The following is a 17762-nucleotide window of genomic DNA, read 5'->3' as shown; positions in this document are numbered from 1 at the left end:
GTGTGAAAGAAACCAGAAGATGAGACACACTGTGTTTTGTGTGGGGCGTTCCCTCCCCCCTTGCCTCAGCTGTACATGTGCTTTCTTTTTCTCTCTCACACACATACTTACACTTTTCCTTTCACATACACCTCACATGGAGGTTCACAGTTCAAATAAACAACAGCTCAAGCAGCAGGTTGGTCTGGTGTAAACAGCAACGTGCTGGGGTGACTCCGTTTGTTTCAGGGTCCTGCTCTCTTTCACTGCGTCCTAATGGGCCAAGCTTTAAATAGGGAACATGAGGTGGCAGCACTAAGTGGGGAGTAAGTAAGTAGGTGAAGAAAAAGCTACAAGTTGACTGAGACGTGAATGTGACTGCCTTGTTCAAAAGTGCGTTCAGACCTGGTATTTAAAACACTATATTGTAAAAGGCATGAAAATTGATAGGTTGAAGCTCCATCTTTGCTCAGAGATGTGTTCACTCAGGAAGTTTGACCTCGATTCGATCAACATTTAATGGGATTTGCGTGTGTGTGTGTGTGTGGATTGCTCAATGTGACTCATTCCTCCTTGCGTGCCTTCTCTACAGCCTCGTTTGTCCTTGAGTGTGGGTGTATGTGAGTTTGCTGCCTACAGTCTGAGCTCTCAGTGGTGATCAGTCAGTAAAGCTTTAGGTTCACTGTCGTTTTGGGCCTCTGATGAAACACATAGTAAGTCTGTCACACCTTGGAAATGGCTATTTCTCCTCTAATCCATAACCGCCAGTCCTTTGAGATCCTGCAGGGAGAGGTCCAAAGCAGCCTTATTGAAATGGACATGATGTGGTGTGGGTGTGAGTGTTTGGGTAAACAATGTAATAAGATGAAATAGTGGAAAACTGAATAGCCTAAAACTGAGAGGAGTCACTTCAAGATGAAACTGTTACTGGATCAAAACAGAACCTTTAAAGGGTCTGTGTAGGCTTTCATGGTATGTTCTGTGGTTTTACTAATATATAAAATCGCTCCATTTCTGCTTTCTGATTGATTGGTTCATTATTTAGAATACCACATTACCTCATTCAGAGATTCCCTTTCCTTTCCCCACAGCTCATTGGCTTCTTTTCTCCAATAATAATGTATAAAAACACAACTGCCCCATGAGATACTCTGAACTCTGGATTACTTGGGTTAGAGGGGCCAGGTTATAGTGTTGGAGGAAAGACTGCTCCCTCCCATTCTTCCAGTTTCACATAGCACTGAGTATGTTTTAGTAGTTATGTCTATATATCTGACTGTCTGCTATGAGGCTAAGTGTGAAGATGCAAAACAGCATTTTTATAAAAATTAAAGGCACTAAAATCACACATTTCTATCAAAGTTCAAAATATACATATATTTTTTTCTGCACATTAATGGTTTGAAGTGGGTGGATCTCAAAAGATGTGATGTCACCCTCTTTTGTGGACCGTTGGCTTGTTCGTTTCTGTTGCCAGGTTAGAATAGTCACATTGTTTTTCAAACATCAGAATGTTAGAAGTGTTAAACAAAATATACACGCTACAGTATACATTCATATTTTCCTGTGTGTCCAGAGGCTCAGCACACCCTCCCCTTCTCTTGTTCTGATTCATTTAACAGACTGTGTCTGTGTCTGTGGTTGTACAGTAGCTCAGTTTGTGTGTGTGTGTGTGTGTGCACTGATGTGAAGCAAAAATTGTTCTTCAGGTTTCAGTTGCTAATTAAAAAGCCCAGAGCAATGCCAGTGCTGCTCCTCCCACTGCAAACATGTTGCAACTTGTAGCTAGTTTCTAAAAACAGTAGAAATGGGCCAAATTAAACTTAAAGGTATATTCCCATTTGACTTTCATGACTCAAATATTTTTATAGTTGGTAATTATGTGGCCACACACAGACACTGGCTGGTTTCATGCCGGGAAAACTCAGACGTCCAGTTGACAGGTGTGGACACGTTGACAGAATCTCTTTTTTCCATCCAGTTGCGATGATAACAAATTATAAACCAAATGTATGGTGCTGTTGTACGTAAGCACAGTGTTCTGTTCATGTACATTTTTCTAGTATGTTATAGAGTGGATCGAAGGCCCTTGAGCTGATTCAGTCTGTCACTGCTCTAACCACAAGTTCTCTAAAACTAAATATTTAAACCAGACATAGCTGAGTGTTGGGGTTTGTTTAGTTAAATGTTTGAGCTTAAACCATTACAAGAGATCTCTGGTGAAAGTGAAGTGCACACCACCACCTTGGCATTTTTTTTTTGTGAAGAGATTATGTTTCGATGACTCGGGCACAGACTTTCTAAAGCCTCCTTAATCTCTACCTCATGTTTCTCCTCTCATACCTGACAGAACTTCTATTTTCTTTTACTTTATTTTTATTTCACAGTACATCTGAATTTAAAATTCATGAAAGTACCAAACCCCAAAAGATCGAGCGTCGGGCCTGTTTTAAGGGGTTTACCTTCTAAATACACATGCAACATGTGTTGCTTTTGTTGCAGTCTCACCATAAAGTATTGGTTTTACCTGGCTTTTGTGTTGGCTTGGCTTTATGCAGCCATCTGAAAACAAATGGTAAGCTCATATATCAAGTTTGCAGCTGCCACCCTGCAGTTGTGGTCCAACTAATGAGTATTCTAATATTTATTATTAATGACGGAACATCTGGTTGGTCGGCATGAGACTGTGGCCACGAGCAAGGGCTGCAAGGTGATTTGTTACAGAGAGAGCACCTGAAATAAAAGTCAGACAGATTAAGATCATGAAGGGATGTAGTGTAACACAAACCTATTCTGAGAGAGTCAGCAAATCAATTTTGACATACCGCTCATCTGGGTCATGATAAATGGTGAGGAAGAAGTTCATCAATGGAGGCCGAATGACAGTCTACAGGGTGCTGAATGTGTGAGGTTAGGAAGTGGCTGGTTCATTCATGGAGCCACAAGATCAGTGGGCAGCAGAGATATGGCTTTATGTGTCATTGGGAGAGAAGTGAGAGATTTTACTGATTTACAACATTTTTTAAAACAGATTTCTTTTCAGCATAGATAGGAAGGTGGACAAATACTTCTGTGTTTCTGAGGCAGGAATACAGAAGTAACAATGATGTCACAAGTCATTTGTCATTGTCTTCTTCGCCATTCCTCATATCCCACTGGTCCACTATAGAATTTCTTTACTTCTTGCAACTTTTCCTCCCTCTACTTTTTTTCAAACCAGAGTATGACCTAGTTATGTTTTGAATCAGAATCCACATGTACTGTACGGCAGAAAGGCCCATTGACAAACCACCGTTGTTGGGCACAGCATGCTGGAAACTGAGCTGTGTTGCTTTGGAGAGTACTGTCTACAAAGAAGATGGATAGTCTGATGGATGGATGTTGGTGCACGGCAGGAAGTGTGTTTTCCCTCAGTTGCCATTGTGTAAGTGGGCCAGGAGGGGCAAAAACAGCTCCGGTCCCCTTGAGGAGTCCTTCCACAAGGTCATTTCCTTGCCCTGGGCCTTTATGTGTGAAACTCGGTGTCTGTGCCTTTGTATTACTCACGTTATGGGGACTCAGCCATCCTTGTGGGGACCATAGGAAATCACTGAATTTTAGGGTGGCAACATAAGGTTGGGTGTTAGGTTAAGTGTTGGGGTCAGGGTTAGGTGTTAGGCAAGTAGTGGTTATGGTTAAGGTTAGGATAAGTCTACAGGAAATGAATGTAAGTCGGTCTAAAGTCCCCACAAGGAATGAAAACACAGCATGGCGTGTGTGTGTGTGTGTGTCCATCCCCTTTACTTTCTCACTGTCTCCCTCTTTTTCCCCCTCTGTAGCTTAATGGCTTACCCAGGTCTCTCTCTGTGGGTGTCTGCAGTAAGAGTAGAGTTTGTATGCTAACGAACCCCCAAGCTAATTACAATTTCAGCCAAGCCAGTTACTCCCTTCATTTCCTTGCCATTTCCCTCTCTCTGAGCAAATACAATTTCACCTCTCAACCATGCAGAATTAATCCAGTTAATGTTCAACGCAGGATGAATAATGGCCACTTATCTGCTGGGAACATGGGTAGAGAGTGGCTCCAGGGTGGAGGGTCCACAGTGAGCCCCTAGTCTTGTGTCTCACTAAATCTGCTCTGTGATCAGTGGCTGGGCCAAATTACAAATGCTAGTCACATTAGAAGAGAGGTCATTTTGTTTATAACCTGACAGTTCTAGTATAAGAAAACCAAGGAACCTTTATACACATTTTCTGATGTGTTTACATGCATCATTACACCCTTAACATAGCACAAGGAGTTATCTAACAGTAGATCAGAAATTTCCCCACTGTGGGATCAATAAAGTACCTACTCTAAGCAAACAGTAATAAAGGTACTTCAACATCATCTACAATGTGCCATTCACAAAATTTAACACCCCTGTCATTTCATTGGTCTTTGTCCTAAAGTTCAAAATCCAGAATCCAGCAATTAAAAGTTAACATCATTCTGCTCCAGGTTTGCTATGAAGAAAGCCTCTGTAGCTACCTCTACTGCAAATCGTCTGTCCATGGCACTCGCTGCTTTGTATCACACTGAGTGAATAAAAGGAAGTGACTGCACAAAAGTAGGCTCCTATTCAGGAATAAGATAAATTGAAATACAAGCTACTTGATGTAACTGTTATTCTGTAAGTACATGTGTAGTCCACCAAAAGCAAATAAATAAATAAATGAAATATTGTAATGAGTTACTTTGTGGAATACAATTAAAACACTGTATGGCATTATCATTTGCAATAAACATCTAGTGTTTGGGTTGGTGCTGTCAATGCTGAAACCTAAGACTGAACTATCAAAGCCTGCTACAGCTGGCTGACCCCTTGCTGGAAGCTTTAGAAATTCCAGCAAGTAATACTGGAATCCTAATACTATCTGGTGCTTTTTTTAATTCTTCTTAACAAGCTGCTTCATGGCTCTGGTCACCTAATAGTTACCCATCTGTGCATCTTTTACTTCTCTGATGAATTTTCCAAGCTATCTTCAGTTAGTTGCAGAAGAATGACATGATGTGATGAAATCACTCTACCCTCAAAATTATGGCCGCCTCAGTTCTAGACCAGTTAAGGGGCTGCAATGCATTTAAGTAGCCAGTTGGTAGATCAGATTTTGGGCAGTGTAAATACTAAAAGTCATTTGAATGTTGCTTTTAAAAAGCCCTTCTGCAGCAGGGAAAAAAATCGGTGTGGGAGAGGAAGTTAGTTCTCTCCCTCCCTCGCAACATGTCTTGGCTATCAGCTGTTGGGGTGAGTCCCAGCTGCCTCATGTGTTGACTCTAGCATGATAGCCATCAGCATTTGCCACATGAAAGGAGAGTGGTGTTCCTAAAAAAGCAGATGAGAAATGAAGATGGGGAGTCTATGTTGGGACATTGGCCACGTTTCAGTTTGAGATAAAGGCAATGATTTATCGGGAGTGTTTTTCTGGGCATATCAGACAGTATACAATGTAGTTCCTTCCCTAGTAAGACATGAAAAATGTTCTTGTAGGATAAGATCCTTTGAAACAGTAAAACTTTGTTGCATATTTAGGCTCCGGCCCCATGGGAACATATGTATTTACAATATTGCTCATCCTGTGCTTTGATAGAGACAAAAGTCTCGAAATGCGTATGCACTCTTGGGAAGGGAGTAAACCTGTTTGTCTCATTGTCTAAAATTACCAAGCAGTGGATCTCTATAATCTGTCCAGGCAATACTATCTGTGGTATGCCTCCCAGCCTGGCCTGTATGTTTTTATTCAGTCCTCTAATGACATTTAAATCAGCTTACTGTAGGTCAAGGTACAGTTCACAGGGGAAAAGGGAATGACTTACTGGGGAAAATGAGTGGCCCCAAACCAGTTAACCCATTCTGTGGTTGATGCAAGCACAAGACACTGTCACTTACAGTAGGGCTCCTTGTAAAAATCTTGTGGATAGACCCTAAGTGCAGCCAGAGCTGTAAGTGATATTCTTGTGTTTGTAAAGGGGCCACAGTCATATGTTATTACTATATATGAAACCTACTTGTGAGGGGACTCCAGGGCAAAAGATGGCTTTTGCTAAAAAGAAGAGCAGAGCTTTAGTTTGACTCCAGGGAAGCCAGGGGTACAGTTCTGCAAAGGAGAAACGAGACTGCAGCGTTGTCCTGAAAAATCGTTGAGGTCATTCAGAGCTGCTGGCTGTTTTTAGTTGCAGCAGCAAAGAAAAAAAAATCTTCCTTGTGCAGCTTTGGAGATGTTAATTTCAAAGCAGTCGCTTTTATTTTCCTTTCCTTTCCAAACTTGTGTTTAGCCAACAGGCGGCAACAGGGCACTTTGGGAGAAATACACACAAATCTTGATTTAATTACTCTCTAACCCACTTCCATGCTGTCCATCCTCATAGATGTCTCTTGAAATCTTCCACCAATCTGTTAAGCTTTGATTGCCAGAAAACTTTTGGCAATTGGGTTTTTTTTTTCTTTTTCTTGACACATTGTGCGTTACACAAATAAGCAAATAAGGAGCAGCAGTGGGAGGAGATTCACCACTCCTACCACTCAGTGTAGGAGCAAGAGGAGAGGAACAGCATAACAGAACCACAGCCCAAGCAAGTGTTTGACAGATTTCAAACAGCACGGTTTTGTTCACAGACGGTCTCCTCACCATTTCTCCAGGCAGGTCAGGGCCCTGCAGCTCCCCCTTCGCTGTCCTCTTGCCCCTGGCCAGTTGATTCAGGGAAGTGGTTTAATTCCCATGCAAATCCTGCCAGAATACCAGCCATTCACGCTGCTAATTACACCAGTGTTGGGATGCTGACTTGCTGACATCACACTGGGATAGCAACATTAAGGGAGGAGGCAGAAGTGTGTGGGTGTATGTGTGTCTGCACAGCCTACATGAAGCCAAAAATGCCAAGCAACAATGAGACAGGAAGTCGGTGACTTAGCCTTCAAACAAAAACTTTTAACTATAACAAGACAACAAAATGGTTTCGTTTGCTCACACAAAATCACTATTACACTTCTTTAACATTCAGCAATTGTCCCCTTATTGTAGCCAGTTTTAATCATGGAACTAAACAAACTATGACATTAGATAGTTGGCATGTCAGAAAGGACCTACTTTTTTATATTCACATACAGTTTGTATGTTGATATGGATAGTCTAAAAACAAGCACTTTGACAAGAAGTCGTCCTCCAAGTTATGAGCTGTGGATTTAAGAGTCAAAGTTTAATATTTAAGTTTAATATATCTGGATATAGTAGTTCAATAAATAATAATAATGATGATGATATAATTTTTTAAAGCTTTTCCAGACCCCCTTTCAACCACATCTCATAGTCTTCCTCAGTATGTTGAGTGTGCTTAGTTGTCACTGAGCTATGTTCCTTTCAAACACCCTGTAATTCAGTTACGGATTGTTATCTAATGCCTTATTTGGTTAAAATAAAGAAATAATATTTATATGTGACTCAACCTACAAAATATACATTAATTTATAATTGTATGGGGTAGAAAATATTATGAGCAAATGTACATTATAGTCCAAAATAAAATGTCCCAAACATTAGTCAGTTGTGCTTTTATTTTGAAAGTGAAAACTGGAGAGGCCATGTAATTTGTAGGCACTTGACAGTCGTCAAGTATTAAAGCGCTGCTATTCGGTGGGTCGGTCAGTCAGTTTGCGGAGCGGCTTCCGTGAACCGTGCTTTGACGTACACAAAGTCCGCACAGCTCTTCACTCAGGGGGCAGTGTTTAACGTTTCGGCCAAAGGAGATTTATTCATTCGTTCGTTGGAAATGAAAACATTTCCTCTGAATTTGTGCTCTCGTTTGGATCTGTGACTTACTCCACAGGCTGACCTGTTTTTACGCACTTGTTGGCTCTTCGCTCACGCTTTCTGCTGCTCGTTTGCAGGACTCCTGAGTGTGTTTGCGGAGAGCAGGGGGTTGACAAAAGGCTTTCAAACGCAGGAGATAAATGTAACATAGAGGTGTAGAAACACAGCGAGTGAGAGTGGGGTGTTTCCTTCGCAAATCTGTGGAGTAGTGTGACAAATTCTGCCATGAGGAAGACTTCTTTTAAAACCTGCACCACCACAACCAGCACCGAGGTCTGGGGTATGGCTTCCTCCAGCCGCAGTTTGTAAGAAGGTAAGAAGCAGTTTATTGGTTGTGTTTGTGTTGTTACTGGAACTGTTCTGCCACCACTTTGGGGGGTTTAAAGTCATAATGGTACAGAGATTTGAGCCACGAATGTATCTGAAATGAAGTTCGTTTCTGACTTACTTTTCACTCTATACTTTCTATTTTAAATGTGTGCGTAAATATTCAAACCCTTCCCCCAAGTCAGTCAGTGGACTATTTTTCGCATTATTCATGTATACTTAAATCGAAAGTTTACTTATTCAAGGCTAGGTGGTGGTGTGATAGAAAATAAACTAAAATGCACTGTAGACCCGCACTGTAGCTGTCTAAGGACGTGTTCTCACTGCTTTGTATTCCCCCCCCCCATTCCACCCCCTGTAGCGCAGTGGTCTGGTTACTGTGCGCTTTCCAGTCGCAAAGTCGTTGTGGAGTGCCTGTGCCATATGGACTGTTATTGAGCAGATAAACAAGTGGGCCTCAGTAAAATATTTAGATGTTTATTTCTGTACAGATCGGCTAGTTTCAAGATGTTTTTCCAGTCAGGTGTTATGTTGTCATTATGTCAGTCACCCTAGTTAGTTATTACTACAAGAAGTTGATGGAAATTGCTTTGTAAACATTACATAACCACATCTTCGTGGCAGTTATTATAAGGAGGACATTACAAAACTCAGTACAGGCTAACTGACCCGTTAAATTTGCTATTCTATAAGAGTGTAAAGGGTCGCTGGATTAGCACATGAATGGTGGGGGGTTAATGAATATGGTGACTTCAGCAGCTGGCTTCAGCAGCTGGCTGCAGTGTCACTGAGCTCCTCTGGTCTGAAAACAGCCCAAACACTAACCAAACTGACAGGAGCCTAAACACCAGGCCAACATTATTTCTGTCACCCTCGGCTTGCCTCTGCAGTTTGAAGGAAAAGTCAACATAATATTCCAGTACAGTTCCTAGAAGGACTGGTGGATTTCCTGGTATAACAATTACAGACCAATAGCAGTCCAAAACATTTAATATATGGTGTTGGCTAACAGATTTGTGATGCTCTGGCACTGGGTTACCAGTGTCTAAACATGGTCTGAAGTCTGTCCCTGTCAGGACTCCCCCGGTTCCCATCCAAAATAGTGTCAGTTTTTTGAACAAGTAAGCACTTGGCAAATGCATAATGTGATCCAGTCTAAAGTATAGTATAGTGTGGCTGTAGTTGAACAGCGTCACAGTTCTGATCTTACATAAATCTCTCTCTCTCTCTCTCCTTTTTGCTCACTTCTTTCCACTTCCCACACAAATCCCGTGCCTTTCAGTTTTTAAAGCGTTTCTGTACTCATTAGTCTATGTGTCATGAGTATTAGTTGTGTGTGTTACCTACAAAATCTGCAATCACCAGTTACTCATGTCGGCTATAGCTACTGTCCCACTGCATTTTCCAGCTGACACTGAAAATATAGCATATTTTAATACAACTCTTAGAGTACTCGGTGATTTTGGCATTGAAACTTTTCTTCATTACTCTTAAAAAAATCGGAGACATGATTTCCTGTCCACTTTCTATAGCCATTTACTCTGCTGGCCAACAAAAATCATTTCAACCAAGATAAAACAGTAGTTATCATTTGATAGCTACAACTTCTATGAATCTTAAGTGCACTATTAAATGGGCAGCGAAGCAATGTTTATATTTCACATCCATAAAGATGTGAGAAAAACAGATCAGGAAAAAGAACTAGACACTCAGAGAGTGCAAACCTCTGCCCTGGCAATTCAGTGTCACCTTTATGCTGCTACATCTAAGGGCAAAATTCCCATGGTAGTTTGATCATGAAAACCTACCCCTGGCATTGGGAATCACATTGACATTATTATTATTATTATTATTATTATTAGTCTGACAGTTATTTAAGAACAGTGATGTTTCATTAATGGCAGTTTTCTTTCGGATGTAACTCAGTAACTTTTGAAGATGCGTAGTAGCTCTTATGGGGATGTTATCGTGAAAGTTTTGTCCAAACATTGCAGGCATTGTGTGTGGAGTTAGAAGCAAAAATAGGGAAATTGGCTCTATCTCACAACAGTGAAGGTTCCTTTAAAAACAATCTTAGATACAGACGAGGATCTGGATGAGCACCAGTCTCTAATGGATTGTTCCATGGGCCAAACCCTACCTCCCCAAAGAATTTCATCCAGATCCATTCATTACATTTTGAGTTAGACTGTGAACAGTCAAAACAAAAAAAACAAACAAATGCCGGCAAAAATATTACTGATCAGCATCGAAGCCGCAGAGACTGAGATATCCTGAGTTTTATTCTCTAGTGTGGATAAGACTCCAAAAACACTGGATCCTACATTTCCCATAATGCAAATCAGTAGCTATCTATCATTAGACATTTTATTGACATAATAGGAGTTGTTGTTTTTTTCAAACTTAGTGGAAGGCGTTGAACTGTTTTCACAAGCTGACTAGTAGGCCTGGTGAATGTCATGTGTGAAATTGGTCAAGTGCCCTTGTAAAAACTTGTGGGATTATTTTTGAAGGCTAGGAAAATAGTTTTTATATTTTGGTTGAAATGCAGACCTGTGCAACATACATGTTACTGTGCTTTACAGTAGAAGACCAGTTACCTGGTAGAGCCTGGAGGAACAGAAGCTAGTTGAAAATAGGTCAGGACTTTTGCCCTCAATAATTTGTTATAACAGGTGGATACAGGCCTAATCTCTGTCCTGGGGAACACATTGCATCTGGTTCTTACTAATTGGCTGCTAATGGAAAACGTCTTTGTCGAGCCTGAGTTTTGTCAGGCGCACCTCCAGTCATGTTTTATTATGATTTGCACCTAGCAGGTCTGAAGTCAACATCTCTCTTGTCTTGTCATCCAACCTCATTTGTGCAGACCTGCTATTTAAAGATGGGATTTTGATCTGAACATCTTGAGTGATGGCATGGAAACGCTGCAGCGGTTTTGGAAGCTGCTCAAGAATGAGAGTGGAAGAAGATTTGGGCTTCAAACCCTGAAAGGCGATACTATTACAGCTGGCTTTTAGATACAGTTGAATCAGATGATTTTCTAGATCTTGGACTGAATTTTCAAACTAACTGAGCCTCCTAACCTACAGTTAGGGTTGGTACCCTAACCCTGTTCTTTTGCCTTGCAAATACATTTGAGTCCATTTTTATTAACATTTGCTTTGCAATACAGAGTAAAACTTGCTGAAAGTTTTAGATTGCTTATTTGGCTGAATTTGAAGCTGTGCTTGTTGGAGATCCTGCAGCAATGATCCTAGTTATGTATTAAAACCACCTGTTCCCTGGGTTACAGGGCTCGTCTAGAAGACTAGGACGATGATAATTAACCTGAAACAGTGAATCATTCTCCACTGACATCATGGTTATAGAGATTACTACCTAACAAGATACCCCCCAAGTCTTAAACAAACCTTACACCCAAACGGACTCGTGGAACATCAGCATTTACAACTCCCAGGGGAAGAAAGGTCAGTCATGTTAGACTAACGAACCAGCCTTTTATCTTTGTTCTCTCTACCACATTGTCATTTATGAAGCAACTTGACTTGTAGTACTAGAGTCCCCAAATCTCTCCTAATTGAAATCTCGTAGAAAGGAAACATGGGGATTAGGTTTCAGTGGAAGGGAAATCCCACGCATGTGCATGAAGTGTGTTGTAAATCATGAGCATAGAAGGGAAGCGAAAGTCTTGACGGTGTCTCTGCCAGCGCTGATGTGGGGAGATCAGGATGTTTTTGCAAAGTGAATCCCTGAGGGAAGGTCATCATCACCAATCTGGTCTGAGAGTGTGGGTCAGAGGTCATAAGCTTCTCTGTCTCCACGTTGAACTCAGCAGAGACTGTAACAGGTGATGGAATGCTTTCAACCAGGTCCACTCTGTTCCTTTTGGCTATTTGTATACTCTTATCTTCAAGAATCTCTCCTCAGCCTGAGGCAGAAATAACTGCTGACCAGCTGACTGCATGTCAGGAGAACTGGAGAGGTGTCCATACGTGTTTTTCAATTCACGTTTGTTACCTAGTTTCATCATCGTCCTCAAGTGCATGTTCTTACAGATGTGTGCACTTTTGTATGTGTCATCCAGCTAATCAGCTTTAAATTTGTAATAATGGCGAAGGTGCCAGGCTGTAATGAGGCAAGCTGTGTCACCTCAGGCTATAGCATGATGCTATAGCCTGAGGCTCGCTGTGTCGCCTCAGGCTATAGCATCATGCTGCTGGAACAGGGGTTTGCCAACTGTCAGTGCAGCTTGACAGCAACTTCACCGCCCTATTTATCATGCCCATCAGTATTCATGGCAATGATATCTGGCCGCTTCGTATGTTTTGTTAATATTTATGTAGTCAGTTTGTGGTGTGCCCTTCCACAATGACAGCAGAAGAGGCAGAAGCACGTCTTTCTGCTCAGGGCAGTGTTGAAAGCTGGAGCTGACAGTAGTCGGCTGTTATTCTCCTGACAAATGGCAAGGAATCTTAAGTGGTAATGGAGATTTATTTCAAACTTAAACCTATGTATTTGTGCTTTTCTTTTTATAGATTACATGTCATATAGCCAGTTGTGGCATGGCATGGCTGTTTTAAAATGGTTTCCAATTATTTTCAGTGTCCGTTCTATCATCTAAATCCATCAGGGCTAAGACGAATAGACTGATGTGCTTTGTTAACAGAGACTCAACCCTCAAACAAGAAGTGCTTCTTTGTACAAGAGACAAGGTGAGCCTTGGCCAGCTCTCTACACCGATTCTCAGCCAGCCAAGATGTCCATCTGTGAAGCAGTGTCCTGAGTGTCTTTGAGCTCGTCCGTTGGGCTGTCTGTCAGACAGGCTGGTGTCTGTCTGGGAAAGTAATGGGATTGTCTCCGTGCTACCTGAGGGGCAGAAGGGGTTAATGGATTGCAACCCTCTGGCCACCCAGAGCTTTCTCATAATACAGGGACATGGAAATCTGATTATATGTGTTGTCTCCCTCCTTTGGATACAAGTAGAGAGCTGGTAAAGGTGGACTATATTTTTATTTTAATCCATGCACTCAGGCATTTAAACCACATCCTGTTCTGCTTTTAGTGAGAAATCTCACAAGGTATTTGTCGATCTCTGAGGAGTAATCTCTGACTCTTAATCCAAATATTTTGTAAGGCAACACTCCAGAATAGTTGCTTGAGTCAAAGAAATATTTCATCTGTCTTTATTACTCTCTGGACAGCACTGGAGATAAAAGTGCAGGGAGCACAATCAGCATTTGCGGAAACTCACACTTGGATACTTTCCATGTTAAAGCTGGCTTTCCTAATGAGAATGGGGCACTGTCCTAGCTAAGCATCTGCTAGTGTGCCTAGCTGTCCTGGGACATTGCAGTGTTGGTTGTGACTGTACTGTTTTCCATCACTGTCACTGGCTGTATTCTGCTCATTTCCATAGCCTCTTTGTGGTTATATTTTCATACCTAATGCCCAAGAGGATTGTCCAGGATTATATATGTGGGACCTGCATTTTCCTAAGAGAGCTGCCGTAGGAATCCTTGACCTTTTGAACTGCGTATATGGTCTGCAAACATGCATAAGCCTTTTGTGGTTTTAAACAAAAGTCAAGGGTTATTTTAAAGGGGGCTTCGCTCTGCCTACAGTCCTAATAGACTGGATGATTGATTTTCGTTTTCTCACAGGTTGTCATGAGGTTACCCGTTGAGGAAAAAAACAATTTGGATTATTTCTATTTTCTGTGAATAATAGCAGGCTATAGAGGCCTGTTTCTGTTGAAACCCTGTCACCTCAGATGTGGCTTTATTTACATAGTAATTCTTTTAAAATCGTTTGTTTAAAATGTTATTTTCAAACCACAATTACATTTTTTTTAGACTGATAAAGTTAGGGGGTCAAATAACTACTTCTTAATCTGAGACTTATTACATTACTGCTTCTTATTCTTAATATATTTCTTTTTAACAAACATGTAGTTTACATACAACACCGGTTTGACAAATGTGTTTTGTCTCTGTCCCTGGTAGGAAGATCTGTGTGCACTGTAAGTGTCGTCGTGAGGAGCATGCAGTGACAGCCATGCCTGTAGAGATGGAGAAGACGGTCACCAAGCTGATGTACGACTTCCAGAGGAACTCGACCTCAGATGACGACTCTGGCTGCGCACTGGAGGAGTACGCCTGGGTGCCACCGGGCCTCAAACCTGAACAGGTATCAGCATGTTTTCGTTTACATTAAGCTAGGCTATGCCACATTCACTCTAGATGGGTCTTGACCAATATAGTGTATATTTACTATCTGGAAAAATTGTGGGTTTCAGCTATCAAATTTAACACATACATTCTATTAGGTTATATTGTAAACTTAATGAAAATACATCTGTTCTCTTAGACTTATATCACACCAAATAATAGCTCACCAGTTATGCTGGCTGCACCTTCCACAAGCTAATGGATAAAAAGGATTATGTGGCTCCAGCAGTCAAATTAATCTCTAATTCATTCTGCCTGTACAGATGTTTAGAACAGGTATTGCCCTCACGACTGCCTATTAAATGGCCCCGTGCCTGTTGAGGAAAACCCTCTATTACAACACTTTACTGGACCATAGGTGTGCACGTTTTGGTGGGGTTCCAGTTTTATAGGACCACAGAAGCATTTATGGAAGCTGGTTTCATTTTGTTTGAGCTGAGAGCAGTGAACTGGTCAATACATTGTTGGCACAGCCCCCAGTTTTCACCTCTGAGGACTGAGCACAGCTATTTTTCATCCCCCTCCAGGGTCGCTTGTCTAGCCCTGAAGTCAATTAGGTTCTAATCTCATGGTGATATGACCTCAGAAACAGCCAGGCCACAGTGGAAACTGGACTGTGTGGTGTTAACCTTGAAAAACAGGTGCTATTTTTGCCTTTTAACCAAAAACATGAGCAGATACAATCAACTCTGATGGAGGAATTCTGACATTTCAGAGCTTTTATAACATCTTACTTGAGATGTGTCCAGGACTGTAGCAATTTCTGTTTTCCCAACCTGGCATGGAAGTCATTCGGGCTGTGGAAATGTACTGTATGCCCTCTCATTGAGGACGAGATGTGTGTCTGATGTGGGACTTTTCACCACTTGGCCTTCCTCCACATAATGTAAAGACAGTGAGAATAGAGTTGCTAATCTGCAGGATCTAAACAATGGGTTTGGGTTTCCCCATAGGGAGCTGGTGTTGTGTACAAGTCTTCTGTTCAGCCAGCAATGGTGTATAGTCACCACAGTGTAACAAGAGATTTCAGCCTAGCACTGCAGTATTCAGTCAGATGTTGTATATTTGAGGGATAACTCAGCACGTAGTTGGGACTGTTCAGCTCTCCTCTGTGTGTTTGCGTTTCTGTCAACAGTCTCTGAAATAAAGACACAGTAAGAGAACATGAGTCTTTATCACCAAACACAAAGCCATTACTGTGTGTGTTGCAGATGTTATTGACGTGAAGCGTAAAGGAGGGCCTGCCAATATTCTCTCTCCCGCTGTGTCCTCTCCATCCTTCTCTAACAAAATTCTTGGATGTTGCCAAGTTGCAGTTTGTCAGGGCCAAGAATGTTACTCAGCAGTGGCCTGTAACTGGTGTTTTCCTCTTTTTTTTAAACCATCACGTTGCAGGAGCTGCAGTCTAATATGCAAACTCTGTTCTGCATCCACTGGGATATGATTTTAATTTGCAGTTGAACTATGCTTTTTCAGCAGAATACAAATTTAGTTCAAGGTTATTTATGCAAACTAGAGGTCTTTCTAGGCTCTGAAGTAGTTCCATAGCTTCGATGTGGATAAATTAACTTTCAGTAAAGGATCAGTAGTAAAAAGGACCTGAGGCTAGTCTGACCTGTTCAAAAATGGACATAAGGACAATTAGATCCCTACAATTTGAGTTCAAGGACTATCAAAACTGTCAGCCCCTGACCTGACCCCTTTACCCATGTAAAATGCAAGGAGACAGTAACCGAGGAAACATGCATTAACTGACATGAGACATCCTTTTCTCCGATTCTTCACGTAGCTTACAATCACTAGCCGATTTCTGATAAATGGGCGTGTCAATCTATAACATATTTCTGCAAAGGTTACACTCATGTATCTTCGATTATAGCTCCTCCAGGCAGCCTCCTCACTCCTTGCTTCTTCTCAGAAAATAAGATGTCCTTCATCATGGCAGACCAGAATGACTTCCAGGTCAAGCAAGGATTGAGGACAGAGGAATGATAAAATAAGGGAAATGGATTCACCTTGTTTCATGGTTCCCAGGAGCTGAGGCATGCTGGCTTTGGTGATCCCCTAACTTTTCCTCTAGTGCCACCAGGAGGTTGATTGATTCTAATGTGTTGCTGTTACTATGCCGACATGCCAAATTAAGATGACAGTTGTGAACATTATAAATAACACATCATTGTAATTGTACACTATATAGACAAAGGTTTTGAGAAACACCTAATTACTGAATTCAGGTGTTTCAATCAGACCTGTTGCCACAGGTGTGTAAAATCAAGCACCTAGCCATGCAGTCGCCATTCACAAACATTTGTGTAACAAAATGGGTCGTTCTGAAGAGCTCAGTGACTTCAGGCACGGTACTGTGATAGGATGCCACCTTTGCAATAAGACGGTTCATGAAATTTCATCCCTGCTGGATATTCCATGGTCAACTGTAAGTGGTATTACTTGAAAGTGGAGGTCTTTAGGAACAACAGCAACTCAACCACGAGGCGGAAGACCAAAAAGTCACCGAGCGGGGTCAGTGTCTGCTAAGGTGCATAGTGTGTAAAAGTTGTTTTGGACAATACTATGCTTCCTACTTTATGGAAACAGTTTGGGGAAGGCCCCTTTCTATTCCAGCATGACTGTGTTTCAGTGCACAGAGCCAGGTCAATAAAGACATGGTTGGATGAGTTAGGTGTGGAAGAACTTGACTGGCCCACACAGAGCCCTGACCTCAACCCCACTGAACCCCTATGGGATGAACTGGAATGGAGATTGTCAGCCAGGCCTTCTCGTCCGACATCAGTGCCTGGCCTCATAAATGAACATACAGAATGAATGGGTATAAATTCCCACAGAAACGGTCCAAAATTTAGTGGAAAGCCTTCCAAGAAAAGTGGAAGCCGTTATAGCTGCAATGGGAGACCGACTCCATATTAAAGTCTATGTATTTGAATGCAATGTCATTAAAGTCCCTGTTGGTGTAATGGTTGGGCGTCCCGATACTTTTGTCCATATAGTGTATGTCCACATTGAGCTGCAGGTTAACATTTACAAAGTTCTGCTGTTCCTAGTAACTTCACAGAGGCACTGACTGGGTTGTGGAGGGGTCAGAATGGCAGCCACATCTTAATACATTCAGTACACTTTATATGTTGCACTTAATAAAGTCGTCTCATGCCTTTTTAACTTTTAACGCAATCTCCCAGAAATGTGCTGACAGCAAAGCTGAGCCATTGGCCCCTGCTCATCTCAGCAAAGATGTGAGAAGAAAATGACAAGGAATGAAAACACAGCCATTAAGTCAACTCTTTCAGTACAAATAACCCCATCTTTCCCACCATGTTTGGCCATTCCTACCAGCATTTTCTCAACAATATAATATTTCTGTCCACTAACTACTATAAAGTGGTT

At 41.6% G+C, this 17762-nt stretch overlaps 1 protein-coding gene across 3 annotated transcripts in view; it reads left to right on the top strand.

Annotated features, from left to right (window-relative positions):
* The window catches only part of prickle2b (prickle homolog 2b), a 93132-nt gene that overhangs the window by 66424 nt on the left and 8946 nt on the right, over window positions 1-17762 (top strand). Inside the window, exons 1-2 of one of the 3 annotated variants that reach the window (XM_020592871.1) lie at window positions 7632-8119; window positions 14139-14322. In XM_020592871.1, the coding sequence (XP_020448527.1) occupies window positions 14191-14322 (132 nt within the window). In that variant the 5' untranslated portion in view covers window positions 7632-8119; window positions 14139-14190. Of the gene's footprint in view, window positions 1-7631; window positions 8120-11459; window positions 11604-14138; window positions 14323-17762 lie in introns of those variants that run through there. The other 2 variants (XM_020592872.1, XM_020592870.1) reach the window with 2 other exon arrangements.

Source organism: Monopterus albus, unplaced genomic scaffold, assembly GCF_001952655.1.
Source record: "Monopterus albus unplaced genomic scaffold, M_albus_1.0 scaffold18.1, whole genome shotgun sequence".
In the NCBI taxonomy this organism is placed as follows: domain Eukaryota; kingdom Metazoa; phylum Chordata; class Actinopteri; order Synbranchiformes; family Synbranchidae; genus Monopterus; species Monopterus albus.
The sequence above is the reverse complement of the archived record's forward strand: the minus strand, read 5'-3'. Positions and strand labels throughout refer to the sequence as shown.